The sequence below is a fragment of the Gopherus flavomarginatus genome, chromosome 24 (assembly GCF_025201925.1).
Source record: "Gopherus flavomarginatus isolate rGopFla2 chromosome 24, rGopFla2.mat.asm, whole genome shotgun sequence".
NCBI lineage: Eukaryota > Metazoa > Chordata > Testudines > Testudinidae > Gopherus > Gopherus flavomarginatus.
This window is the reverse complement of record NC_066640.1, coordinates 16,222,498-16,249,067: the sequence shown is the minus strand read 5'-3', so window position 1 is coordinate 16,249,067 and position 26,570 is coordinate 16,222,498. Positions and strand designations below refer to the sequence as shown.

The window sequence follows — 26,570 nt, the reverse complement described above, 5'->3', positions numbered from 1 at the left end:
CAACATGTTATGGTGCAGCACTTGCTAGTTACTGGGGGCCATGCTTATCCCCACAGGAACTCATCTAATATTTCATCCATAATCTGAGTAGCTCCTGAATTATTTTCAGTACCAAGGCTCAAGCAGGACCCCAGACACCCCAAAACACTTGCTCTAGTGCAGTCTCTTGTTTACACTTCCTCAGTCTGCCAGAGAATTATGCTGATGGACTGCACTGGGTATTAAAGGCCCCCTCCCACCACTGCTGCTGGCTCAAACAACTCAAAACATTCTTCTGCCAGGAAAATTAATCCTTACATTTGAAAAGAGCAGCCATCTGAAAAAGTCCTTGGCACCCTCCCTTGAGATAAGGAGGTCAGGCCAAGCCCCTACTATTCACCTTCTCTACCTCTGGAGCCACAGGGAATCACAGTACACATTGTTTTAGTCAGGCACCTATGCTTATTCTGCACATGCTCATCAATTACTGTACTGTGATGATCTGCACACACTGGGGATTTCAGAGCAAGACCCACACCTACAGTGCTGGCTCCCTGAAATCCACTTCATCTGGTGTTCATCAGTGTCCCCAGAGCTGTTCTCCCGGTGCTGTGAGTGCAGCAGGATTACTACCCTTATGGAAAAGTTCAAGAGAATTTTCAGAAAATAACATGACTATTGAACAAATTCCACAGAAACAGATAATTATATCACTACTACAGAATGCTACAGGATACCTCAAAGGTCCATAGAAAGGCTCTTGCTCCCTATTAAATTCTATAGGTTTTTAAAACCATTTCTAAATCAGATTCCTATTAAATCTACTGGCGTGATGTCCAGTGGATTAGAAGAAGTCTGGATGCTCGGGTTCTATTCCCAGCTGTGCGCTATGTGATTTTAGGCAACTCCCTTAACCTCTCTGTTGACCCATTTGTGATATGAAAACAATATTTTTCATACAACTCTTAAAATACTATTCCCAAAGTGCTTTGAGAACCCAGGATTAACACCCAATGGAGAGGAGGGCAAGGCATTATTATTAGTTGTTAAGAGATACAGTGTGAGGCTAAAAGCACATGCACTGTAATTCACCCAACCTGCTACTAATATTTTTAGCTGTGAATTTCTTTAGTGTGCTGCTCAGAGCTGTAAAACCCTGCACAGAGCTTCCTGCTATTACTGTAACAAGAAAAGGAACATGTGTTTAAGTCCCACACAATATGGAAAGGGCCAATTTAATTTGTCCGTATAATTTTAGGGGCCTGGTGGTGGCTGTTATTACTCAGCTATAGACGGCTGCAGACAGCCCTTTTATGAGGGCTCGGTGAGACTGGCGCCACCGGCAAATGCTCTGCTCAGCTAAAGTTGCATTTTTTTGGTGAAGTTTCATATGCCAGCCTGTGGTGACCCCTGACCTTGTCAACACCAAGCACTATTAGGAGGATTTGTGGCTACATAGTAAGGGGGGCTGCCTCTTCATTAACCATCCCCATCCCCAGAGCTCTGTGGGAATCCCCTCTGTGCACACTATTCCCTTATGAGTGCAAACACCTAACGAGGAAACCTGATTTATAAAACCCCCCAGGACATGGTGGTGAGTGCATGGGATGGAGGAGAGAGTGGGAGCAGCAAGAAAACACATAGATAGGAATGTCTTGGGTTTCTAATGACAAATAAAGTGGTCTAAATGAGAGGCACATTTGGGGCTATGTGTTAAAAAGAGCAGCCTCCTTTTGTAGACACAATTTGCATGCACATTTTGTGTCACAACTGAACTGCAAGTGCATATCTGTGCAATGCCTCCAAGTGCTACAGGTGTGAGAATTGAGATCTCCACCTACAGTTCATTTTTGTGGGTGCAAATTGCACCTGCAGAAAGGGAGACTGGGCCACAGATCTTTGCAAACTGCTCCTGAAGGAGTTATATCTTCTAGCTGCGTGACTCCTATTATCTCCAGTGGGAATCACTCAGCTGCAGCCCCAGAGAGGGCTCTGGGAATGGACTGCTCATCACCCTTTCCCATACAAACAACTTTTTCCCCAGACAGGAGTGCTGTCCGCAGAGCGTTTGGTTCACAGAACTTGCAGACTGGTTGAATTTGAATCAGCTCCTGGGCAGTAAGAGCTACGCAAATCGCAGTGCTGCTTCCAAAGGCAAGAGGATGGAGCTGCAGGGAGTTAAATCCCTCTCAGCACAGATGACTCATGTTCTGGGTGTTTCATGGGTTCACTCTCCCCCCGTCCCCCCAAGCAATGGGGAAAGAAAATTCTGTTACTCTATGGAACCAGAGTCTTAAAGGGCACAACCCTCCCTCCACCCCGAAAAAAACAACAGACCATTGGTGAACTGAGATCCTTTACTGCCTCCCCTCCCTGACAGAAACCCTGGGGGCACTGGGAACAGGAGAGATCAGATATAGGGAAAGGGGAGATGGGAAAGGCCATCACAAACACATTTGTTTATAGGGAGGAAGCAAAGACAGACCTGTGTGCCCAGTGCTTGGGAAATGCCTGTTTGTGCCTAATGTGTTGGAGAGATCATTCAGCTGTGACAGGGGAGGGATTTAAACTCACATTAATATCTGGGAAGCATCATGTGCATTTAATAATACATCCAGTGCGGGTCAGTCTTTGACCCCTTTTCTACTCCGGCTTGGATATGTTCCCCATGTTGTTCTGTTCTGTCCCCCAGGATGCAAGTCAGCATTTGGAAGGGAGGCCTGCGGCATCTCGACATTGGCATGAGGGTGCTAAATGGGACACCCGAATCCCTGAGGTCGCACCTGTCTCAAATATTCTGTGGCAGATTTGTGGTGCAGTGCCCAAAGCTTGTTATGACCACCCACTGAAAGGCTAAGGCCCTTCAGACTCACCCATTATTAAAGCGGCTGGGTGCTGAATAGAACAGTTAGCAGATGAAGGATATTGGGGCACAGAAAGAAGTGACCGGCTAAGATCACACAGTGAATCCATGGGGGAACTGGGATTAAAACTCAGGAGTTCCTGATTCCTAGATCAGTGGTTCTCAACCCGGGGTCCAGGGCTCCCTGGCAGGCTGCGAACAGCTTTCAGCGAGACCATCAAGCAGGGCCAGTGTTAGATTTGCTGGGGCCCAGGGCAGAAAGCTGAAGCCCCTCCATGCAGGGCTGAAGACTAGGGCCCTGAACTCTGCAACCTGGGTCTGAGGTCAAAGCCTCGGCAATTTATCCTTGGGCCCCGTGTGGTGTGCAGCCCTAAGCACCAGTCTTGCTTGCAACTCCCTAATGCTGGCTGTGGCTTTTATATGCAGAAAAAAGTTGTTGTGGCACAGGCAGGCCATGAAGCTTTTATAACTTGTTGGTGGAGTCTTAGAAAGAAAAAGCTTGAGAACCCCTGTCCTAGATCATGGTACATCCACTCTGGCGTTAACCCACACATAAGAACTACTAGTAAAGCTGGGTTTATTCAGAATGAGTGAAATTCACCCTGAGCAGAGTGCCAGCATAAACCACTAAGTCTTGATGGTGAGTACTGAACAGGCCCTGCACTGGCCCTCGGTTCAGGAGTGGAATTGTTCCTACTTTAAAACTCTTGACCTATAGCTGTGTGCAGAACAAACCTCAATAATTCATTCCCTCCATGTATTAGAGAAACATCTGGCTGGCACAGCCATGAAATCAGTCTAATATCAGAACACAATTCTCTTGGCCAAAACCATTCCAGGATTAACTGACACAAACCTTGAAGTCTCTTTAAAAAAAAAAAGTGTCAGCACCTGAAAACCCAAGAGGAAAATCCATCCCAGCGGCTCATTCCAATGTTCCTGTGCTGTGGGGAGGTACAGGTTAGGATAACACAGTGTGTCCTGGGTCCTGAGAGCTCTTACTGCTTCTTCAGCTGCGTCAGGCCCTACCAAGAATATAAGGAGCCCCTGGGATTGGCTTCTTAGCCCAATATGCCAGTGCTTTCTAGTGTTTCACTCCTTGCTTTTCCTGGATCTCTCTCAGACTCTTTTTTACTATTTGCTTTGATTGCCTTTTTCAGTAACATATTCCAAAGATTTAGTCCCATTTGTGTAATGCAATTCTGTCCAGCAGAGGAGTGCTCGCAGTTCACTCCTAGTGTTTGATCCCCTCTCCAGTGTGAACAATTTATCGTTAGCAACAATCAGTCCCTTCCATTATTTTTGAAACCTCAGAGCCTCCTCTTCTGCAAGGAGAAAAAGCCCAGCAACTCCATTAGCCCTTCACAGCTGGTATTCTCTCCATTGGATCTGTATGTGCCCCCTTCAAAGTAATAGCCTCCTTTCAGAACAGCATAAGCTCACCTATTCATCATACATCCCTCTGGCTAATAGGGAAGAGGTCTTGACAGTGATTCCAGCTGGGAATGTTTCTATCTGCTCTAAAGCTGGCCTGCATCTCATGTTCCTAAGCCAGTTTTCCACCCCATATCCTTTTGCCTTTACTTAGAGCACTTCCACAGGAAGTAATCCAAATGTAAACCAAGACCAGCATAGGCCCCTCAGTTATTTCCTCACTATCTTTCACACAGCAATATGGAAGACTCCTGTTGGTGATATTTCCTCATACTGATATGCAGCCTCCCATTACCTATAGGCAACATATGTATTACCCACACATCCTCTGCAGTCTGTGAAAAAGAAGCAGAAGAGAGGTTCAACATTACTATCTCTATAGCAAGGACTCTAGGGTTCCCCACAATCTGACCTGGGTTTTCCTGCATGTTCTACTCTGCTTTAGGCATTTATGATTGTACCACTTGTTGCAGGGGAAAAAGACAATCCCAGACTCAGGAATTAGCCGGTAAGTGAAAGAAAAATTAATTTTCAAATGCATATATTTAAAAACACAGCAGATTGGAAAAGGTTTTGTAAATATGGGTAGCAGGATACAGTGTGTGTGCACCCTTGGAATCCCCATTTTCTTTTAAAGTAAATGCTCCATGCATTATAGGCACATATATCTGCACAAAAACAAGTGTCCATGCTTCCCTAATATATAAAAGGTCAAATTCTATTCTCAGATACTGAAAAAAAAACAAAAAACAAACCCCCCCACACACACAAACACACACCAAAACAATCTCACTGGCTTCACTGACAGTTGCGTGAGTATCTAAGGGCACGTTTTGACTCAAACTGCAGCCCTCTGAAGATGCACATAATGGCTTCATCTTCACTGGGGGGAAAAAAAAGGTGCAGTCTCAACTCAAGTTAACTAACTTGAAGTACAATCCTAGTGAAGACAAGGCAGTATGTAGTCTTCATGTGAGTAAGTCAAATTAAACTGCCTTGTCTTCACTAGAATTGTACCTTGTTAGTTAACTTGGGTTATGAACACAGCTTTCTCCCCCTACAGAGAAGACAAGGCCATTAAAGGAAGAGGTCTGTTGTGTAGAGAAATTCCTGATGAGTTCTTTTGCTGTTTCTCAGCGATAGCATGTTAGTTTCTTTTCTCTCTTCAGATAAAGCATCACTAACAATATAATAAAGCAATGAAAACAGTGTAATGCTGCAACAAAGCCTAAAGCGAATCTGAAGACTGTAGTTCCTCCCTTCTAGAGGGCTGGCTGGGCAAGAGGCACATTCTGTCCACCTCAGTTTGGCTTGCAATAAACATGATGTTCTCCCAGAAAAAAAGATTCCAAGACACAGAGCCTCCAATGAAATAGAATCCAGATGTTGAAGATAATACAGCCCCTAAGAAGCCATAAACAGCTCCTGTTGGAGCACAGTTTCACTTCAGCTTTTCCAAATGAGTCTCATTTAATTACCATGAACCATGCACAGTAATAAAGGCTTATTTGGCTGACTTAGGTAAATTTGTTAATCTTACTCAGAACATCTGTTTCCCTACTTCAGATAAATATTTTCTGACAAGTGAAATCTCCAACCCTCTGATTTTAACTACATCTCTTCTCACATAATATGGCATTTACCTCTGTAAGCACCTCAAAGGGAATCCCTGGCAATGAAAGAGCCAAGGCCAACCCCTAAGCACATTCTCTGCACTCTGATCACAACATCTTACCTGCTCCAGGCTCTCAATATCTGCTCGGAAACCTGAGAACAAGGGCACCTCCAAGACAGCCATGTTTGACGATCCCGAATGCAGCCACCTTCCCAGGGGGGATTAAGAGAGAGAATAAAGTCAGGACCTGAATTAAAACCATACCTGGAGCAGTTGAGGATGAAGCAGACTTGAGACAGAAGCTTTCAAAGAAAAGTTACACACAGGGTCTAGGAGAAAAGGATATCTAATCCCAAATGAAGGGCTTGCTAAAAGCCACAGTCTCTTTAGTTTTATAAATGCTCCTTGTGACAGGTTGGACCCCACTTCTGGGATGCCATTTGATATGCTGGGGTTTAACTGAGCCTCCCCTGCACAATCAACCTGGGTTCCCTCTCCCTGCTGTGCTGAATTAGGGTTTCTGGCCTCTTGCAGCGCACACACACACACACAGGTAGAGCCACACCCTGCTGCAGACACAGGCTGAAGTCAGCTCTGTGCGAGAGGGCTCCCTCCCCCAGCACTCACATGCCCACCCCTTTTGGGAGACAAACCCAAAAATACTACGTCTTGCACTGTATAGAAATATTTGTACAGCTTTTTATTAACTACAAAAGGTGAATTTTAAGTGAATATAAGATAACAGACAGAACAAAGCAGATTACTGAGCAAATAAAACAAAGTACGCAAGCTAAGATCAATATACTTAAGGTTATAAAATGTAATTTCTTACCCTAAACATTATTTTAGTCAGGCTGCAAAGTTTGTGGTTCAGAATTCCAGTTATATTTTTCAGGCTGGACCCGTGTCTCAGTCTGGACTCCCCCCCACCGCCGTCTTCCCTTCAGGTGGATTTAGCACTCTTCTTGGGCAAACAGGCCATGGAGAGGAGGAGTCCCGTTTGCTTTCCTTCCCACCCTTAAATAGGATTTACATAAGGTGGGAATCCTTTGTTTCCCAAACTTGCCCCCACCCCATTCCCTTCCAGTGGAAAGTTACAAAAAGTCCCAGGTAATATTTAGTATAAGGTGACAAGACCATCTGACCAAGTAGCGTCACAGTTAATTCCCCCCTCTGACCCCCATGCCTCCCAGGAGGGAGAGAGATTAGTATCTTCATGGTTTTATTGTTCCTTCCTGATGGCACATCAAATTTGATGGCCTTCTCCTCTGGTGGGTGTCTTCCCAATACACCTCCAGTTGTAATTATTACGTAGTCCATATTCCTAACTTTAGATACAGACATGATACATGCATACAAATTGGATAATCACATCCCAGTAAATCACAGCCTTTCCAAGGATACCTTACAAGACCCATCTTGCACAAAGTATTTCAGTTATGTTATATCCATATTATAAGCATATTTCCATAAAGAATATGGAGTGTAACATCATAGTCCTCTCTGCTTTTGCTAGCCAAAATTAAGTGCAGACCAGAGAGCACAGAGATGTGGGAAGGTAGGCAGACGAGGATGAGGAGAAGGATACAGTCTATTATGTGGCCACTAGACTAATTATTGGACATTACCGGGCAAGTGCGCTGCTGACAGAGGAAAATGGCCCCCTGTGGGAGGAAATACTTCTGCTTCTCCCTCAAGTGGGCTGCTGGGAATAGGTTAAGGCATAAGAAAGAGCCAGGGCTGGCTTTAACAACTGCGGGGCCCGAGTCGAATACCTGGCAGCGGTCTGGGGCTTTGGTGGCACTTCAGTGGCGGGGGGGTCTGCTCCGGGTCTTCTGTGGCACCAAACGACCCCCACTGCCAAAATGCCACCGAAGACCTCCAGAACAAACCCCCTGCCACCAAAGACCCCTGGAGTGGACCCCTGCCCCCCGCCGCCAAAATGCCACTGAAGACCCCCGGAGCGGACCACCACCAGGTGAGTAAAAAAAAAAAAAAAAAAAATTCAAGAAGGCGCCTAAGGCGCAGGGCCCTCTTAGGCGTGGGGCCCAATTCCGGGGAATCGGGTGAATCGGCCTAAAGCCAGCCCTGGGAAGAGTAGTGCCTGGATTGGTGACCTTGGCACATGTGCGATGTATATTACAAACAAGAAACAATGCAGAAAGGTAGCTCAGACATGCAGCAGCTCTGCACAGACCCACTTTTGTGGATGGCGGGCATCGTAGGCACTAACTGGGCCTCTGAATCCCTCTCCCCAGCCTTGCACTTAGATATCATGGAAATGGGTAATTAAAAAACATACAGACTTGCTTCAGATAATGCCCATAGCACTTGTGATGTCTTGTTACCCTGGACAAGATAGAAATTCAGCCACCTCTACATGGAATAATTCAGCCTGAGGGTCACCACTTGCCCAACTTCATGATACAATCCGAAGCCCTTACTGAGTGTCACAAAAACTGCGAGGCTCTGGGCTTTATCTGCGGCTCTGTAACCAAAATAGCATGGCCATATCTTAAAGGAAATGCAGAGAGACACTGGGCTCAATGTGATATACATTAAGAGTGCCTAAGGGCACATCTACACAGCAAAAAAAGACCCAGATCAAACCAAAAAACAACCCTGAGGCAGCGAGTTCCAGAGTCCACATAAACTGATTTGGTCTTGCGCTATGGGGCTAAAAATAGCATTGCAGACACTCCCACTGGGGCTGGAGCCTGGGCTCTGAAACCAGTGAGGGGGGAGGGTCTATGTCCCAAGGTTCCAGTACAATCAGGAACATCTACACTGCTATTTTTACCCCTGTAATGCAACACCCATGAGCCAGAGTCAGCTGACCTAGGCTCTGAGACTTGCTGCCATAGGTTTTTGTTTTGCTTTTTGCTGTGTAGACGTATCCTTAGAGAGTGAGTCCCATAGTTAGAAAAGAACAGGTATGGCATGGACAGAGGCAATGCCAGCTTCCCCACTGCCAAAGTGCTTTGCCCAGCAGAGGTGACAGGCTGGTTAAGCCTCCTTAGCCAGTTTAGTCCTTGGCTTCTCTGCTGTGTGTGCCAATGAGGATACTGATTAGTGCCAAGTGAGATGAGGACACATAAGACGCCAAATGGCCTTCCCTCAACATGGCCTTTGGGGCTGGAAATGGTTAATTAGGGTTAAAGGAATTCATATCCCATACCTGGTCCCAAGCCAGCCAATCCTGCTTGTCCAGAACTTTCTATAAACAGTTGGTTAGGAAACCTTGTTCCGAGGTGGAGACATTGTTGGCTAAAATTCATTTGAGGGGAAGTGCTGAAGCCCAGTAAATCAAGGGGCTGAACTGAAACACTGAGCTACATCTTAAAGATGACTGCAGAGGGGAAAGCAAATGGGTGTGTTTTTTTCCCCTTTGCGTTTTATCATATGAATTTGGATCCTGTCTACTCTGGGGGACTCTATAGTGACTAAAGAATTAGGGACCTATCACATCACAAAAAGAGCAAAAAATGCACACAGTGTGGAAAGGAAGATTTTTAGTCTAGTTAAAACTGGTATTTTGTAAACATCCAATTCATTCCAATGAATAGGGAAGAGAGTGTCTTTGTTATTATGATTATTATTAATAATTATTTGTACTATTGTAGTGTCCAGGAGCCTGAGCCATGAACCAGGACTCTGTTGTACTAGGTGCTGTACAAACACAGAAAAAGAAAAAAAAAAGATGGTTCCTGCTCCAAAGAGCTTACAGTCAAACACTCTCACTTGTTCAAACAACGTGAGAGCTCACTATGCGCATCATCCTCTGCGACACCAATGAGGCCTCCAGCAAAGTCAGGGAAAACAAAGCTTGTAATTCCTCATATTTCTATGGTGAAACACAAGCAGATGGAGGAGAATCCTTCCAATCCATTGTATGTTACAAAGAGGGCAGATGCTCATTGATTTCAATTCCTCACTGCATGGAAGCAGTGGCACTACTGCAACAAGACGACTGGTGCAATTATGATTTAGACCCAGCTAACTCCTCAGAGAGAAAGTGGCATTTCCTGTTCCAGTAGAGCACTCTTTTCTCTAAATCCATATATTCATTCAGTCTCACCCCAAAAAGGAAATGTCCCAAGGACTCCATCTGAGCACTTGGCTCCTCAAAATAAACAATTTTCCTCTTGTGTAAGAACTCCAGCTTGATGCATTCCCATTGCTATCCTTATAAAGGCCATCCGTTCAAGCTTTACAGGGGAAGTTAAAGAACACCTTCACTGGGAGACTCAGGGGGAGGGAAGATCTCATTTGCTTTTGTTTGTTGTCCAAGACTTCGATCTCCGCAGACTGGGCTTCCTCTCAAATTTCTGTCTTTGCTCCAGCAATTCCCATGGCAGAAGTTTCAGAAATGACAGCAGAAAGGTTGTGTTGATGCAAGGCATCAACTCCTTAGTTACAGACATCTTCAATGAACAGATGAAGAACATTTCAAACTTGCCTTCTCACAAGATGCTCATGCAATAGCAGAGTCAGGGCCTGCTGACATTAAGTAACCACGTGATGTAGCAACACTAGTGCAAATCCCTGACACAAATGTGCTGCATGAGTGCAAAGCAGAGCTGGTACTGGAACCACTATCTGGTAAGATACTGGTACAGTTACACAGATTCCAGTTAATTCAACAGGACTGAGAAATGCTCCCTTCTTCCACTGACTATAAACCCGCAGCTCCCAGTGCCGGGAAGGCAAAGCAGCAGGTGAAAACCTCTGAGCTAAGGAGAGTTTGCTAAAGAACCTGGACAGGCTCTTGTGGTTACACAGAACTGGCCAGACAATTTTCAGGGTCCCCAGCAAAATGTGGTAGTGGAAGGTGCAAGGGGCAGTAAGACCTGAGCTGATTGCCACTCAGACATTGCTGCTAGAGGGAGGCATAAAGCTGGCTTGTGAAATGCAAGTCTATGTGGGGCCAGACCTGGGGATGTAATGGGTCTTTCTGGCTCTCATGCATAGCATGAGAGCCAGAAAGAACGGTTTGGTGAGCTTAGAGATGACAGAGTCCTATCTTTGTTTGGAGTCACTCTGACAGATTGTTTTCAGGACTGTATCCAATATCTGTGTTTAACTCTTTGGCAGGAGGAGGTGGCAGCAGACAGGGAAGCACAGACATTCCCATTGCTATGATGAGGCACTGAGTGACTGTGCGGCTGCTGCGATTTAGGGCATCCAGACCAGATAATTCTTTAACTGCTAGAACCCCAACACCTGGCATATTGGAAATGGAAATGCAAGAGACTTATGAAGATTTGGGGAATTTTCAGTTTTATCTGCTGTGCACTTTGACATTTGTCAATGCCTCCTCACTCTTGCTCTGGGCTTCCCTTCCCTTCAGGCTGCCCTAACACAACCTCCTCGAAACCAAAGCAATCTGTTGACAATAGGGGCAGGATTTCAAGCTTGGGGTGAAAGTCTGGTTGATTCATCACAGGAAAGTCAGGAGAGTAAGGTTCTATTTCCTGTCCCTGCAACTCACTCAATATAACACTACAGGTAAGCCTCTCTCACATACCTCAGTTTCCCCATCGATAAAATGGGGATAAGGCTGCTGACAGCCTTTACAAAACATTTTGAGTTCTACGGATGAAAACCAGTGTGTGTTGGTATCACTCCAGACATTTTTTATAACTAATTTCTAACATTCTTTAATAAGAATCAAGCAGATAAATAGTCAGCTCTGGGGAATCATGTCACCCAAATAATCTCACAGACTGCACTGTTACCATAGTGACTACAGAGCCATACCAGAAATTGGATTCCAAACTGATATACCATGGCAACCAGCATCCTTTGTTAGAGTTTGTATCCAAAACTGAACAGACTAGCCTGAGCAACTCAAACAAACATTAAATCAGAGTAAAGTCAATAATATTTATAGAACCATGGCCATGTTTCACGTAGAATTACCTAACTCCTTTAGGTTTCTAAGGAATCTTTCATTAATATAGCCGGGGAAAATGTTCTGGAACTTTTTCTTTTGCACCTGATGTAATGAGATGGTTTAGTCTGTTTTCTTCAGGTTTTGTAAGAGACAATAATAAATATATAAAGGCTTAATCAGAGCCGGTAGTCTCCAAGTGTCACCTCTTTTCTATATAAAAATTGGTAAATTCTTTGTGCATGTTTTTCCTCCTCTCAAAAAGTGCTTAAAAACTAAAAATATCAAAGCCAGCAACGAAGCACTCGTATGGTTACCCATATTAAGGAGGTATGCACAGCCCAGCTCTCATGGGCATACTGCAAGAACAAACCAATGTGCACACTCTAGGGAGGTAAAGTAGTTTAAATAAGAAAACACATTAGTTTCAAAAGGGGTAGAGTGAGAGAAAAGGCAAAAAATAAAAATACAGATTAAAAATGTCTAAATCATGTGTCCCATTGAATCAGTGTAAATTATTAATGGAACCATTCCAATAATAAACTCTCCCTGCCTATCTTTATTTGCAACTCCTAACACTTGGTATTTGTTAATAAGTGCCTCAGACACAAGCTATCTTACCTGCTATTCTGGCTTCAACACCCGAGCAATTTGAGTGAGACTACTAGGACAAGTAAAACCTGAGTTGTTCCGTCTTACTTGATCTTAGACAAAGACAACACAGCAAGAATAGTTTTATGGTATGTATCCCATCAAAACACATTATAAACCCCCATAGATGTAGGGACAGGATGCAATTCTCACTGGAAGAACATCTGGGAATGGAAGGACTAGTGGCAGGATCTGCTGATAACAAGCCTAGCCAATCTGTACAGAGATCTATGTTGAAGGAAATAAAGAGATTTCACTACCTAGTGCACGTCTCCAGGATCACTTTGTATTCCTGGTGATCTTGATCAGAAGCCGGGTCATCATCATCCACCAGTGCCCGATCTCTGTGGGAGGCTTCTGAGCGATTCTCATCTGGAGAGAGGGGCCGTAGGGGGTGCTGAGTTTGCTGATGACACTCTGATTTGGGCTCTTTCAGGTTAACCAGAAGCTGGAAAGCTGGTTTAGCAACAGGGTCAGGCACATTGTAAGTGACATCAATCTAGAGCAAAGGGGGGGTGGAAAATCAGGTCTGGTTGTAGTGCCATTGACTGTGAAGCACTAAAAGCATCATTTAGACCCTGCAGCATCACCAGACTCTTCCAGAGAGAGACGAGAGCAGAGACCAGACTCTCATACATTTTGTGGGGGACCTCGGGCAATTACTAGTAACATCCTGCATCAGTAACACCACTGCTCACAATGACATTCCAACTGCCAAACCTACACTAATGTCTACAGATGGGAGATTTTACCAAAGAGAATCTCTTATAATCTCTTATACTGGAATTTGAAAAGGTTCAGAAAATGGCAACAAAAATGATTAGGGGTATGGAATGGCTTCCATATGAGGAGAGATTAATAAGACTGGGACTTATCAGCGTGGAAAAGAGATGACTAAGGGGGGATATGATAGAGGTCTATAAAATCATAACAGGTGTGGAGCAAGTGTTATTTACTCCTTCTCATATCACAAGAACTAGGGGTCACCAAATGAAAGTAATAGGCAGCACGTTTAAAACAAACAAAAGGAAGTATTTCTTTACACACACAGTCAGCCTGTGGAACTCTTTTCCAGAGGATGTTGTGAAGGCGAAGATTATAACAGAGTTCTAAAAAGAACTAGATAAATTCATGGAGGATAGGTCCATCAATGGCTATTAGCCAGAATGGTCAGGGATGGTGTCCCTAGACTCTGTTTGACAGAGTCGGGAATGGGCGACAGGGAATGGATCAATTGATGATTACCTGTTCTGTTCACTCCCTCTGGGGAACCTGGCATTGGCCACTGTCAGAAGACAGGATACTGGCTAGATGGATCTGGCTAGTATGGCTGTTCTTATAAAACTATACCACAGCTTGACATCTCCCTATCAGGAAGCATTCCCTGACATTCAGTCTAAATATTCACTTTCAAATGTCACTCCAGTCACTTCTAGTCACACCCTCATGTACCACCCTCCTTGAGACATGAGAAACGGACATAGCAAAGGCTTAGAGAGGATTATTTGTTGGCTCTCCATGCCAATTCATCACTGGGGGGAAGAGGTTGGAAATAAATGAATGTTTAATAGACTGTCTTGCCTGTTTAAATGTAACCTTCTCAGCTTCTTTACACAGCCCGGCAGCACCCTTACCTGCAGCAGACAGCAGCCTTCGCCCTTGGCACTTACGAACAGCCCAGTGGGAATGCTGGGGATCTAGGGACAAGCATGAGAGAATCCACAGTTAAGACATGTCAGCCTTGGTTTTACTCTCCGTGTGATAGAGCATTCCAGTTTACATGCAACCATATAAAATCAGAAGAAAAATGGTAGATTCTTCCTCAGTCCCTATATTTAACGCAAGCAGCCAGTGGTAATTGTCCCAAACCAAACACCAGGCATCCGTTATGCTGAAGAATGCTCTCATAACTGAGTATTTGCTGCTTCTCCCATCAGAGGTTGGGCAGAAAATCTTGAGATTTCACAATATCCAGCCCATTCCCCCCACTGGAATTATATGAGTTACAACACAGAACCCAAATTCAGGTCGCTTTGGGAAACTGGTAACATTAAAGCAGAGGAAGTTGCATCTGTTCAGGCATACACTTACCACTGCAATCTGGAGAACCTTCTTATTCATCTTGTTAAGCTCAAAAGTCTCTTGATAGTCTAAATTAGTGGAAGCCAGGGAAATGGTAAGGTTGACTCCTCCAACATAAGAAAGAATGGCATATTCAGCCAGAGCCTGCAGAGCTACACATGTATCCTACAAGATTGGGGAAGAAAAGACAGTTAATGAAGAACCAAGGAGCATCTACCTTATAAACTAGCAATGTACTGTACACTCATTAGCATCTGACAGCTCAGGTTTCCTCTGCACTTGCTTAAACAGTAAATGGAATTGCTTCATTCCCCCTCTCCCTGCACCTCTTTCTCCCTCAGAAGTCTCAGAGAAAGTGAGAGAGAAATTCAAGTTCACCCCACGCTGTTCACACCCAAAAGGCATGATAAAGAGCACTGTGACGTATTCTCTGCCCCAGGATTTAGCACGACTCTTAGATTCTAGAGTGAAACCTAACCCAGATTAATCTCAAATCAGTCAATTTGCATTGGCACATATTTCTGTACTGAAATTACACAAGCTGACAGGAATTCACCTGAGTGGATGAGAATCCTCCAAGTCCATTTCTTTGCTGCGACAGCCATTTAACCACTGGAAGTGCAGAGGCCACATCTCCCAGGAGCGTGTATGTCAGCAGTGCATAGGCTGTCATTTCCACTTCTGCAGATACAACTGAAAGGGAAAACAATCAAACTCACATCTGGTGTAGGGAAACTGGGCTGAGCTAGATATCACCTCTCTGTAGATTCACAAGCTAAAAAAAATCTTCAGGTTCTAGAGAGTCCAAGACAGAAAGAGACAAATGAAGCAGTGAAAAATGTCTGTACTCAAACTACATCAGGCATTTTCCAAAATAGGCCTCATGTGTCAGCTTCCAATCTAATCTTTCCTCTGGCACATTAGATCACAGCTCCTTCTGCTTGACTTTTAGCTCCTGCACAGATTTACTCTTTCCCCCTACATGCCACCCAAGCTGCATGAGTGACTCTGCATCTGTCATGGGACTTTTCATGCAGAGCCATGGTCTTTTTTGACCTGGCTCAATGATTACTCTTGACAGTATAGCCTGGGGTTTTAAATAGTTAATTATTAGTGCTGGCATATTCAAAGGAGACTAAGGGAGTTAGATAGCCAACTCCCATTGACTGTCAATGGAAACTGGGCACCTCACTCTTAGGCTCCTTTGAAAATCCCAGGCCAAACAGCTGTTACTGTAAAATTAAATATATTTGACCTCTAATTTCCCATGGCAAATTACTCCTCCCTTGAGGAGTCCCATAAGGCTCAATGCTCTCCTCCATTTTATTCACCATCTCCTATGAAGCTGTATGGAGAGCTGGTGAGACAACATGGGCTGAAATGCCAGCAATGCATGGACCACGCCCGGTTCTGCACCTCCTAGTTCTCTTAATGTCTGGCAACTGCCTTCTCCTTCTCCTTTCTGAATTGTTAACAACACAGACATAAGGAGGGTGAAAGGGACATTAGAGTGTATTATAAAAAACATGCAACTAACAATCACTGGACTTTTGTTGCACCCCATTTCCTTTGCCTTCACAATGTGAACTCCTTGGGGCAGGGACCTTCCCTTCTTCCCTACCTAAAAAGCAGTTAACACACTGCAGGCATTATATAAAACAGAGAATAATCCCAGTCTTTCCCCCAACAGGAGTATCATAAATAACCACAAACAGGGGTACCTGATTGAGAAAGCCCATCGTTAAATCCCATGAATGTATCTTCATCAGTAACCAGAGTCCCCATTAAGCTCCAGTGTGTAAAGCCATCTAGAATGGTAAAGAAGTAAAGAAGTTAAAGCTAGTCCCTAGACATGGGGAGAATCAAACTCTGTTGCCACATGTTTGCTGTAAAACCAAACCACCTCCTGTATTGCACTGCCACTCCATTTACAGAGTAAGCTCCTTGGGGCAGGGACTGTGAATTCCTCTGGGTTACATACAGTGCTAACTACGCTGTTGGTGCTGTGACAAAGTTCCTCCTCTACCTTGGTGGGTCCTGTGCTTATTGGCAGATTTGCTCACCTCAGTGATCTTCCCCACAGTCTAGATCAACTCCTCCTGTGTTTGATCAGGAGTTGGAAGGTTTAGGGGGAACCCGGGCCCACCCTCTACTCCAGGTTCCAGCCCAGGGTCCTGTGGATTACAGCTGTCTATAGTGCCTCCTGTAACAGCTGCATGACAGCTACAACTCCCGGGGCTACTTCCCCATGGCCTCCTCCAAACATCTTCTTTATCCTCACCACAGGACCTTCCTCCTGGTGTATGATAACACTTGTACTCCTTAGTCCTCGCGCAGCGCTCCCTCTCCCCTCTTGCTCCCAGCTCCTCACACACACTTCCACTCCTCCTCACCTGACTGGAGTGAGCTCCTTTTTAAACCCAGGTGCCCTGATTAGCTTGCCTTGATTGGCTGCAGGTGATCTAATCAGCCTGTCTGTCTTAATTGGTTCTAGCAGGTTCCTGATTACTATAGTGCAGCCCCTGCTCTGGTCACTCAGGGAACAGAAAACTACTCATCCAATGACCAGTATATTTGCCCTCTACCAGACTCTTGTACCCCACTGGTCTGGGTCTGTCACAATGCTTAACAACAATTTGTAAAGAGGGATTTATTTTGGCTGGGGGTGGAAGGAAACAGAGGATTAATGCTGACAGGCTGCTGAATTTTGCATTCTGAGGAGCCATCTGTGGAATCAGATCTTGTTTCACTGATCACGTTTTGTAGCATCATAGAAGGATGCTAAATGTCACATAGTGTCACTGCAAAGTCTCAGGTGCACTTACACTGCTCACAGCAGAGGCCACTCATACCAATACTGCTAGAAGCTAGGGAATGTGGAGTCAAACCAATGCCTGCAGCTGAAGGACTTTGCCCTGTATCTTGAGAATCAGGAGAACTATGTTATAAAGGTCCATTCATGTTATGAGGAAGCCCTCATCTCAGAGGATATATCCTCCCCAGGCTGATAACTGAGATCACTTGTTCTAGCTGGCAAATGCTGTTAGCTTGTTTCCACAACTGCCCTGGGGAGGCCTGTACTGAGTACATTGTTTGAGAAGCCTCAGACCAATAGAAGTTATTTGAGGGGCATACCAGCTTGACCCTCAGGCGCACAGTACCTTGCATAATGGCCATGCTGTTCATTTTCCGCAACATCACTGCAGCAGATGGACTGTGCAGAAGAGTCAGGGCATATGCAGTCAGGGCTGTGGTGTAGGGGTCTTCTGCAGAATACAAGTTGGACTCCAAGAAGTGTTTTGCTTTGGCAACTGCTGCTTTTTCTCCCTAAATTGGGGGAAGCAGGAAAGAGACCAGCCATATTACTAGCACCTGCATCTCCAGAGCTGAGATTGCTACATTTCTCATGGCCTTGTGCCCATTAGGGAAGCAGTGTGAACATGCACTTTGCTCTGTGTGGTACAGAACCGGCTGGCCCCTTCCTTTCCCTAAGTAGGGCTGTGACTCCAGGATTAAAAAAAATGGGGACTAACACCACAGTAAGAAAGATCCAGATATTAATGTTGCTGAGACATATTTGTTCCCCTAATGCTGAAGAGGCTTCATTCCCCTGTAGAACTCAGCACAGGTAGCAGAGATATTTAATAGCAATGAAGTCTCTGCTGTACATTTGATTGGGTCCCTGACACTCCAGAGCAGGGGTCAGTAACCTTTCAGAAGTGGTGTGCCAAGTCTTCATTTGTTCACTCTAATTTAAGTTTCCACGTGCCAGTAATACATTTTAACATTTTTAGGTCTCTTTCTATAAGTCTATAATATATATCTAAACTATTGTTGTATGCAAAGTAAATAAGACTTTTAAAATGTTTAAGAAGCTTAATTTAAAATTCAATTAAAATGTAGAGCCCCCCAGACCAGTTGACAGGACCTGGGCAGTGTGCCCCTGAAAACCAGCTCACGTGCCACCTTCAGCACGTGTGCCATAGGTTGCCTACCCCTGCTCCAGAGCATCTAGTAGATGCCTGATGATAATGAAGGCCAATATTCCCAGGGTTACCTTAGCCAGCAGACATATTTTATTAACTCTCCCAATGACCTCACTATGCAGGAACAAGGCTCTAACAATTTATAGAAATAATTTAACTGGATTTGATGTAATTGCCCTTTGACACTTACCTTCTTCCTTCCTCATTTCCTAGCTCAGATCATTAGTAACACTTGCAAATCTCCCCTAGGGAAACCACCAGATTGTCATAAACTTGGACTTCTGGGGCTATCTGACTTAGAAATGGCCTAGAGAGAACATCCACCCTGCCCTATCTATAAAGGGGAGTTGCAGCAGAGGGGGTGGCACCCTACTCCTTTAGCACTTTCAGGATCAGATCTTGCGCACTGTTGAGTGCCCTCAACTCCCACTGAGTCTAACAGGAATAAAGGGTGCATAGCACATTGCAGGCTTGGGCCCTTATTCTGAGAGCTTTGCAAAGCACGGCTCTATAGCACGTTGAGCACAGAGAATTCTTTCCTGGGTGTCTGGCTGGTTAGTCTTGCCCACATGCTCAGGGTTTAACTGATTGCCATATCTGAGGTCGGGAAGGAATTTTCCTCCAGGGAAGATTGGCAGAGGCCCTGAAGATTTTTCGCCTTCCTCTGCAGCATGGGGCACAGGTCACTTGCTGGAGGATTCTCTGCACCTTGAGGTCTTTAAACCACGATTTGAGGACTTCAATAACTCTGACATAGGTTAGGCGTTTGTTACAGGAGTGGGTGTGTGAGATTCTGTAGCCTGCATTGTGCAGGAGATCAGACTAGATGACCATAATGGTCCCTTCTGACCTTATGTCTAGGAATCTATGAATCAGTCACAAAGGTTTTCTGAAGAGATCCTCATGGCTCCTCTGGCCACTTAAAAATTCTCTTAAAAACGGTGCTTTATGCCTGAACAGGCAATCAATGTGTCTGAGTAGGGGACACCAATGAGACACACTAAACAGAGCTTTCTCTCTACAGAGACACACGGTATTAGATTCATAAACATATTTATTGTCATTCTCTCCCCACAGGGAATGCTTCGCTCAGCTCTTTTGATCACAAACAGGCTCCAGAGAAAGAGAGAGTGTGAGATCAGTAGCAGACTCCAACATGCAATCTACAGAGATTCCAGAATGGTTTGGGGAACTCACTTTGTCCAGTATTTGAAGTCTGGGTGGCCAGAGTATAGCCTGCAGAATTCTAGAGTGAAGCCCAGAAGCCCCACCTCACTGGTACCAGGCTACTAGCACACTGCATGCACCTCAACATAAGAGACAATCTGTTCGTTTTTGTAGTTCTGTAGCTCCTAGCAAGTGGGCCATGTGGGGCTCAGTTTGGGAAAGTCTGGTCACCCCTGCACTAACCCCACACTTTTTATATTATATATAAAATGAATCTTTAGAACCTTGCTCATACAAGACCTAAATGAATCAAATGGGACCCAGTTCACATTGGGGAGTGATATGGCAGAAGGCTTCCAGAGTTAATTAACAATAAGAGCTTGTCCTCTTTGTTGGAATGAGGAGACAGGGATATATTTGTCTTTCTTTTTAGTAATGTAGGTACAGCTTGACAGAAAGGGACAGTGAAATCCACCATTTATCTACACAAGTCCAGCACAGGCAACAGCTGTATGAACTTGAGGTGATCATACAGTTTAGTGAGTAGGGCACTGGATTAAGAGTCAGTGTTAGGAGACTGGGCTTCTGTTCCTGGCTCTGCCACTGATCTGCTGTGCAACCTTGGGTATGTCACTTCCCCTCTCTGTGTCTTTATTTCCTTTTTTGCCTTGTCTATTTAGACAGTACTCTTTTTGGGGCAGGTGTTTGTTGCACAGTGGAGTTGTAGAAACTACTGTAATACAAATCAATAAGAATACGCTGCTCTTACACTGCCCTGCAAATGCCTATTCTTGGAAGTGAGAGGAGAGTTCAGTCTCCAAGGGGCATTCAATTTTCAGCCTATCTACCAGAACTAGCAGCAATCGAGGCAATTGTGGCTGTAATTTTTGGAACCCAGCTATTTATTCAACAGAAATTGGACTGAGGACCATTAACTCATTCACACATCCAACTGAACACTCTTCAGATAGTAAATCAGCTTCCCCTTCTGAATTTAACAAAGGTAACACAGTACAGGGGATTCAGGATTAATTTAATAGGCAATCCAAGACATCTTCTATTCACTGAGATCTGGCTGCCTCCTACCCTTCTGGAGTGATAGAAAGCAGTGGCTCTCCACACATATGCCTTGGATTAAGCACCAGGAAATTGCATTACAGCAAAGGTGAACATTTTGCTGCAGTTTACATTCCACTACATCACAGGAAAGTGACTCTTTTCTAAGACATTTGATAACTTTAAATAGCCTAACTGAGGAATCACAGGCTGTGGAGTTCATGAACATGGTTGGGGCTGCCAGCAAACCCACATATTAGGATCAGGACAAAGAGGAGCAGAGAGACAAATCCGTATTTAGTGTGTTCACTGCCTTTCTGAGCTGCTCAGCAACTTATGTGGAGACAACTGCCTGCTGCTGGAGGGGATTTAGAGAGAGCAGCTCTGCTCCTCTGGAAAAAGCCACAAGCTGACAATCCAAAGTTGCAGGAATCTCCATGGCTAACTTTAGAAAATATTATTTTGAGACATTCCACTTTAGATAAGTCAGAAAGACTCCACCATGGCCTCTGGTGTCTGTCATATCAGAACCAGCTGACAAAGTCTCTGCAGGTCAAAAAAAGGCAAGGCCAAGCAACAAAAAATAAATTTTCAAAACCCAGCGCAAGAAATAAACTCTTAGCTATTTTAAATAGCTGCTGTTCAGTCCTTTACCTCAAATGTGATGCCTGTCTCCAACAGAGCTGCAACCACATATGCTGTCAGTGAGATCTTGCCATGGATTCCACCCTGGAGTGTGATAAACATAAAACAACTGGGTGAAAATTGGACAGCAGCATGCTGCATGGGAGGACTTTGGAAGCCAAGCAGGGAATAAATTGGAACCATGAGAAAGGCTAAGGCCATAGGATCCTTTCACATTTGTACTTGGTGAGCCTATAGTTCTGAAACCCAATTCCCCTTTGCAACTTTCTGCCAGATCCAAGGCCCGGTAGCACATCTGAGACATTGAGCTTCATAGCTGAGATGCCGTTTCAAAGTGCCATGTGGGATTCTCAAAGGGTAGCACATAGCTAAGCCCTAGCAGACTGTTTTATTGAAACTTATCTTTATTTTCTTTCCCATAGGATCACAGCCCTTTAACACAAAAATCATATTAACCATAAGATTACACTACCTCCAACCCTGGCAACATTCTAAAAATGCATTTATTGCATGATTCTAAGTCTCTATAATTTTTACCTGGATGTCCTTATTTAATATTCTACCCATAGCAGGGAATGAGCCATCTTCCTTCTGGTGCTGGATGATCCAGTCCTTTGCAGCTGTTAATTCCTTGGGATCGATGAAAATAAACCCACGAGACTGCGCAAAGGACTTGAGAACAAAGGCTGTTAGCCTGAAAACACAAATTCAGCAGGTTCTTGAGAATAAGAACAGAGAGCACTATCTAGGGAATAGTTTCAAAAATCTAAAAGAGGAGACACTATTGAAATATATAAAAAAAAGAATGGGGTAGACTGTAGAGAAGATAAACTGGGCACTATTTACCCTTCTGGATAATACACGAAACAAGGGGACACTGCATGAAATTCAAAGGCAGCATATTTTAAACTGAGAAAGATTTAAAAACAACAACAAAAAAACAACAAAAAAAGTAAGTTAAGCCTGTGGAACCCACTGCCATAGGATATCATAAATAGAAAGAGAGCCAAAATTTGACTCAACATTGTCATTGGCTGGACTTAATTTCTCTTGTACAGGTGTTTAGCGGCTCCCTGACTCAAGCTTTTGAAATAAGACGCGTACAATTACCAATTCGGATATAATACTAGATGGACAAAAAGGAAAATATTGTAATTTCCCCTATTTTAATTACTTACTGATGATAAAACAACTGGAAATTCAAACCACTGCTAAAGTCTGTCTCTGTAGAGCGTTAGGATTTAAGCAGAGAGAGAAGAAGTGCTTTTAGAATTCTAAACTTCTGACATGCAAAAAGTGTGAACTCCAGCTGGTTTTGGGAGACTGAATCACTCATTTTACAAGCCCCTCAGGAATGGGAGGGTAGGAGGCAGGCTTCCTGGCAGGGGATTTTTCGAGTATTAAGTAATTGTGTGTTACAATATTTTATATCTAGGGACTAAGAGATGCCAGCTCTGAGATGAAAGTAGAGTTTATTATCTTTAAAAAAGTTAAGCATCATCATCACAGAAATTCTACTTCCCTTTCAGATGAGTTCATGGAGCAAGTCAATCTAAAGGAAAATACAGAGCAGCTGAAGAATTTGAGTGACAGTGCAGGCAAATTAACAAAATGGAAAACTTTTTAGTTTAAGGTGTTGCATTCAGTCAAGTAAATGCTAACTGAGGTAAAGCAGAGTCTTGGGGAATGGGGGGGTTCTAGAGAACACTGGAACACCTTCCATCTACTACCCCAACACAACAAGTTTCCTGGGGAATCCATCCATCCATCCTGTTCTGTTCCATCCAGGTGGAGCTGGAGTCCACTGAAAGATGTGTTCTATTCTCTCCCTCCTGCCCTGAAGGAGGTGCCCTGCCATCTCCCCAATACAGCCTGGGTGGAGTTCTGTTCTCAAGTAAGCAGGTGCTTACTGACGTCATGCACTGCCTGTGTAGTTCTATGGCACAGAATCTGATTCCAAACTACAGCTTTTGAACCTTAAAGGGACATGCATTAACTAACATCTTAACAGTCCCTGATCCTCAAACCCCATCTAATGTGGGATCACAAAACACTTAGTTGTAGAGCATTAGCAGGCTTCTAGCCATTAAATATTATTTTTACTCTCTGCTATGTGTGACACAAGCTAGAAAGTTACTGCCCTTTTTGCCAATTATGTCCTTTTAAATTTGGCAAACATTGAATTTTTAACTCTGTTTTAAATAGCAACTTACTTACCACATACTCCCTGAGGAGTCCCTCTCGCCAAAAGCACTGTATGAACCATCTTGTCTTTTGTAGGTCAACTGGCGTTGGTAACCTGGACATCACAAAAGAATTGTGAGAGCCCTGAAACTTAGAAAACAAATGTTTAAACTGAATGAAGACTCAGATCATCCAACACTGGTATGGCGAACTCTGCTGCAAAAGGCAACCTCTTGTTTTGCTGTGTATGGTAGAGCCAACCCTGTGTGTGTGTGGAATAGATTTTTACTAAATCTGATTATGGGCTAGTATTTATAAGTCTCCGTACATCTCCTGAAGACAAGTGATCAAAACATAACTTCTTCTATTAGCTTTGTCGTAATTATAAAGGGAAGGGAACAGCCCTCCTGTACACAATACTATAAAATCCCTCCTGGCCAGAGGCACCAAAATCCTTTTACTTGTAAAGGATTAAGAAGCTCAGGTAACCTGGCTGACACCTGACCCAAAGGATCAATAAGGGGACAAGAGACTTTCAAATCTTGGGGGTGGGGAAGGCTTTTGTTTGTGCTCTTTGTTTTGGTGTTCGCTCTTGGGACTAAGAGGGACCGGACATCAATCTATGTTCTCCAAATCTTTCTGAACAAGTCTCTCATATTTCAACTTGTAAGTAATAGCCAGGCAAGGCATATTAGTTTATCTTTGTTTTCTCAACTTGTGAATGTTCCCTTTGCTAAAGGGTTTATCCCTGTTTTGCTGTAACTTTGAAACTACGGCTAGAGGGGGTTCCTCTGGGCTCTTTGAATCTGATTACCCTGTAAAGTTATTTCCCATTCTGATTTTACAGAGATTATTTTTACCTTTTCTTTTTAATAAAATCCCTCTTTTAAGAACTTGACTGATTTTTCCACTGTCCAAAGACCCAGGGGTTCGGGTCTTTGACCACTTTGTAACCAATTGTTTAGGATATTATTCTCAAGCCTTCCCAGGAAAGGAGGTGTAAGGGATTGGGGGATATTTTGGGGAAATAGGAACTCCAAGTGGTCCTTTCCCCGTTTCCTGTTAAATCACTTGGTGATGGCAGAGTACCAAGTTTTACCTAAGCTAGTAGAAATAAGCTTAGGGGGCTTTCATGCAGGTCCCTACATCTGTACCCTAGATTTCAAAGTGGGGAAGGAACTCTAACTACTAAGCACTACACTTATCTAAGAACTGGTTAGGATGCAGAGTTCCTGGTGTGACGAAGTGGGGGATTTTCTTCTTTTTCTTTGTTTTTCCAATGGTTTGCATGCAGAAGGAGTGGGACTCAGTGTCCTTGGGTGTTACTGGTTTAACGATGTGAGGGGAGAGGGAGTTTGTTGTTACAGAGGACCAGAGAGGGAACTTGGGACCCAGCTGATGGCCTGGAGGATGGACACCCCAGCGATTGGTGACCTGATGACCCAGAAACCCAGCTCAGGAGTTGCAGCCAGTTCTGGCCAGTGGGAGGACAATGGGCTGCAAAGAGAGGACCCCAGTGACCTAACCAGCTGGTATCAGCCAGAGAGGGCCAGAGGACAGAAGAGAGGAGAGGAGGCCCAGGCCACCGGTTTACAATCCTGTTTACCTGGAGAGAAGACAATGGACAGAGGTAGGGCTTGGGGCTGGTGATATCAGATGCCCAGCAGGGATGCAGGGGGGCTCTGGACTGGAGAGGGGGAGCAGGCAGAGTCCACCCAGATGCAGGGGAGACTTTGATGTGCTGTGCTGAGGGAGGCCAGGCCTGAAGCCCTAAGAGTTTCCTGTGCTGTGTTCAATGCTCAATAAACCCTCCTGTTTTATGCTGGCTGAGAGTCACTCCAGTCTAGAAAATAGGATTGCATCAACCCCTTCGGGGAGTGGAGGCCCCGGGGGTCCAGAGCAAGTGGACTCCCTGAGGGGGCCCACATTGAGAAACAGATGTGCTAAGGTCTCAGAGAAGTGGTAGGTGGAGGGGCCTAACCCCGGGAGGGAATGGACTCCCGAGAAGGGCTGTCTCACTGAAAGGGGCACACCCCCACCCCCACGGACCGCATAGGGCCAAGAGTGGGCATGACCAGCAAGTCCGTGACACCTGGGATAGTTAATATTAAGATCAGTTCTTGCACCTTGGCCACTAGAAATGTTTAATTTATGACATTACTGCATAAAAGTGCAACATTAAATAAAAATTATCTGTGCTTAAACAACAATCCACAACCACCCTCCTATTGTACAGGAAGTATCACGCAGCTGAGGAGCTAATTCCCTGGATGATAACATCAAACCAGGACATAGATCTCTCTGTCCAAGCTGGTGGTGAGCTGATATTTAAGGGATGTGGCCAGCAACAACTGAGTCCATCTTCATGACTTAATCCCACAGGAAGAGAGGGTGTTCTCTTAATCATTCCCACTTGTCAAATAATAAGGAAGCTGGCAAAGATTGAGCTGTCTTCCTCTTTTCCATGCCTATCTGGAGGCTCTTTGCATGTCTATATATGAGATGGCACTTGTCAGTCATATCTTCCTTTTATTAGAACTTTCTTTCTCTTCCCTTTAGTTGAGAAAAATTGCTGAGCTGAAAAGTCAGCTTGGGGAACAATAAGACTGATCACCTTGGCAATAGCTAAGTCATCGGGGTCTTAACTTATTTGAACCATTCCTAGCTGATGGGGCTGTCTTACAGAAGGCACATTTTAACCTAACAGTTATTGTGAAGTTAAATACTGAAGGTCAAGAGAAAATACCGGGGGCCCATTTCAGGATGCATCCATTTAGAGAGGTCACCTTAATGTACAAGTGCTCCCTATGTGAATATCCTTCAAATACCAAAGATAAAGATGGATTAGCATTTTAGCTATAATGGATGGAATTAATCTTTCACCAAACTTACTTGCCTTGTAATCATGAACCATTAGTGCTAATAAAATTGGTCCAAGTCTCTAATGTGGAAACCCCAATACACAGTAATTTTGGAAAGGATTTTAAATGTCCATTGGATCTAAATCCTTCAGAA

The 26,570-nt window shown here is 44.3% G+C and overlaps 1 protein-coding gene across 2 annotated transcripts in view; it reads right to left on the bottom strand.

Moving 5' to 3' along the window:
• Positions 1-26,570, bottom strand: part of CPAMD8 (C3 and PZP like alpha-2-macroglobulin domain containing 8) — a 153,704-nt gene that overhangs the window by 12,876 nt on the left and 114,258 nt on the right. For both annotated transcript variants that reach the window (XM_050933995.1, XM_050933996.1), the window contains 10 exons: positions 23,589-23,670; positions 21,909-22,065; positions 21,381-21,455; positions 17,679-17,844; positions 16,239-16,325; positions 15,074-15,210; positions 14,527-14,682; positions 14,070-14,132; positions 12,696-12,934; positions 6,012-6,099 (listed from right to left, as the gene is read on the bottom strand). In XM_050933995.1, the coding sequence (XP_050789952.1) occupies positions 6,012-6,099; positions 12,696-12,934; positions 14,070-14,132; positions 14,527-14,682; positions 15,074-15,210; positions 16,239-16,325; positions 17,679-17,844; positions 21,381-21,455; positions 21,909-22,065; positions 23,589-23,670 (1,250 nt within the window). The remainder of the gene's footprint in view (positions 1-6,011; positions 6,100-12,695; positions 12,935-14,069; positions 14,133-14,526; positions 14,683-15,073; positions 15,211-16,238; positions 16,326-17,678; positions 17,845-21,380; positions 21,456-21,908; positions 22,066-23,588; positions 23,671-26,570) is intronic.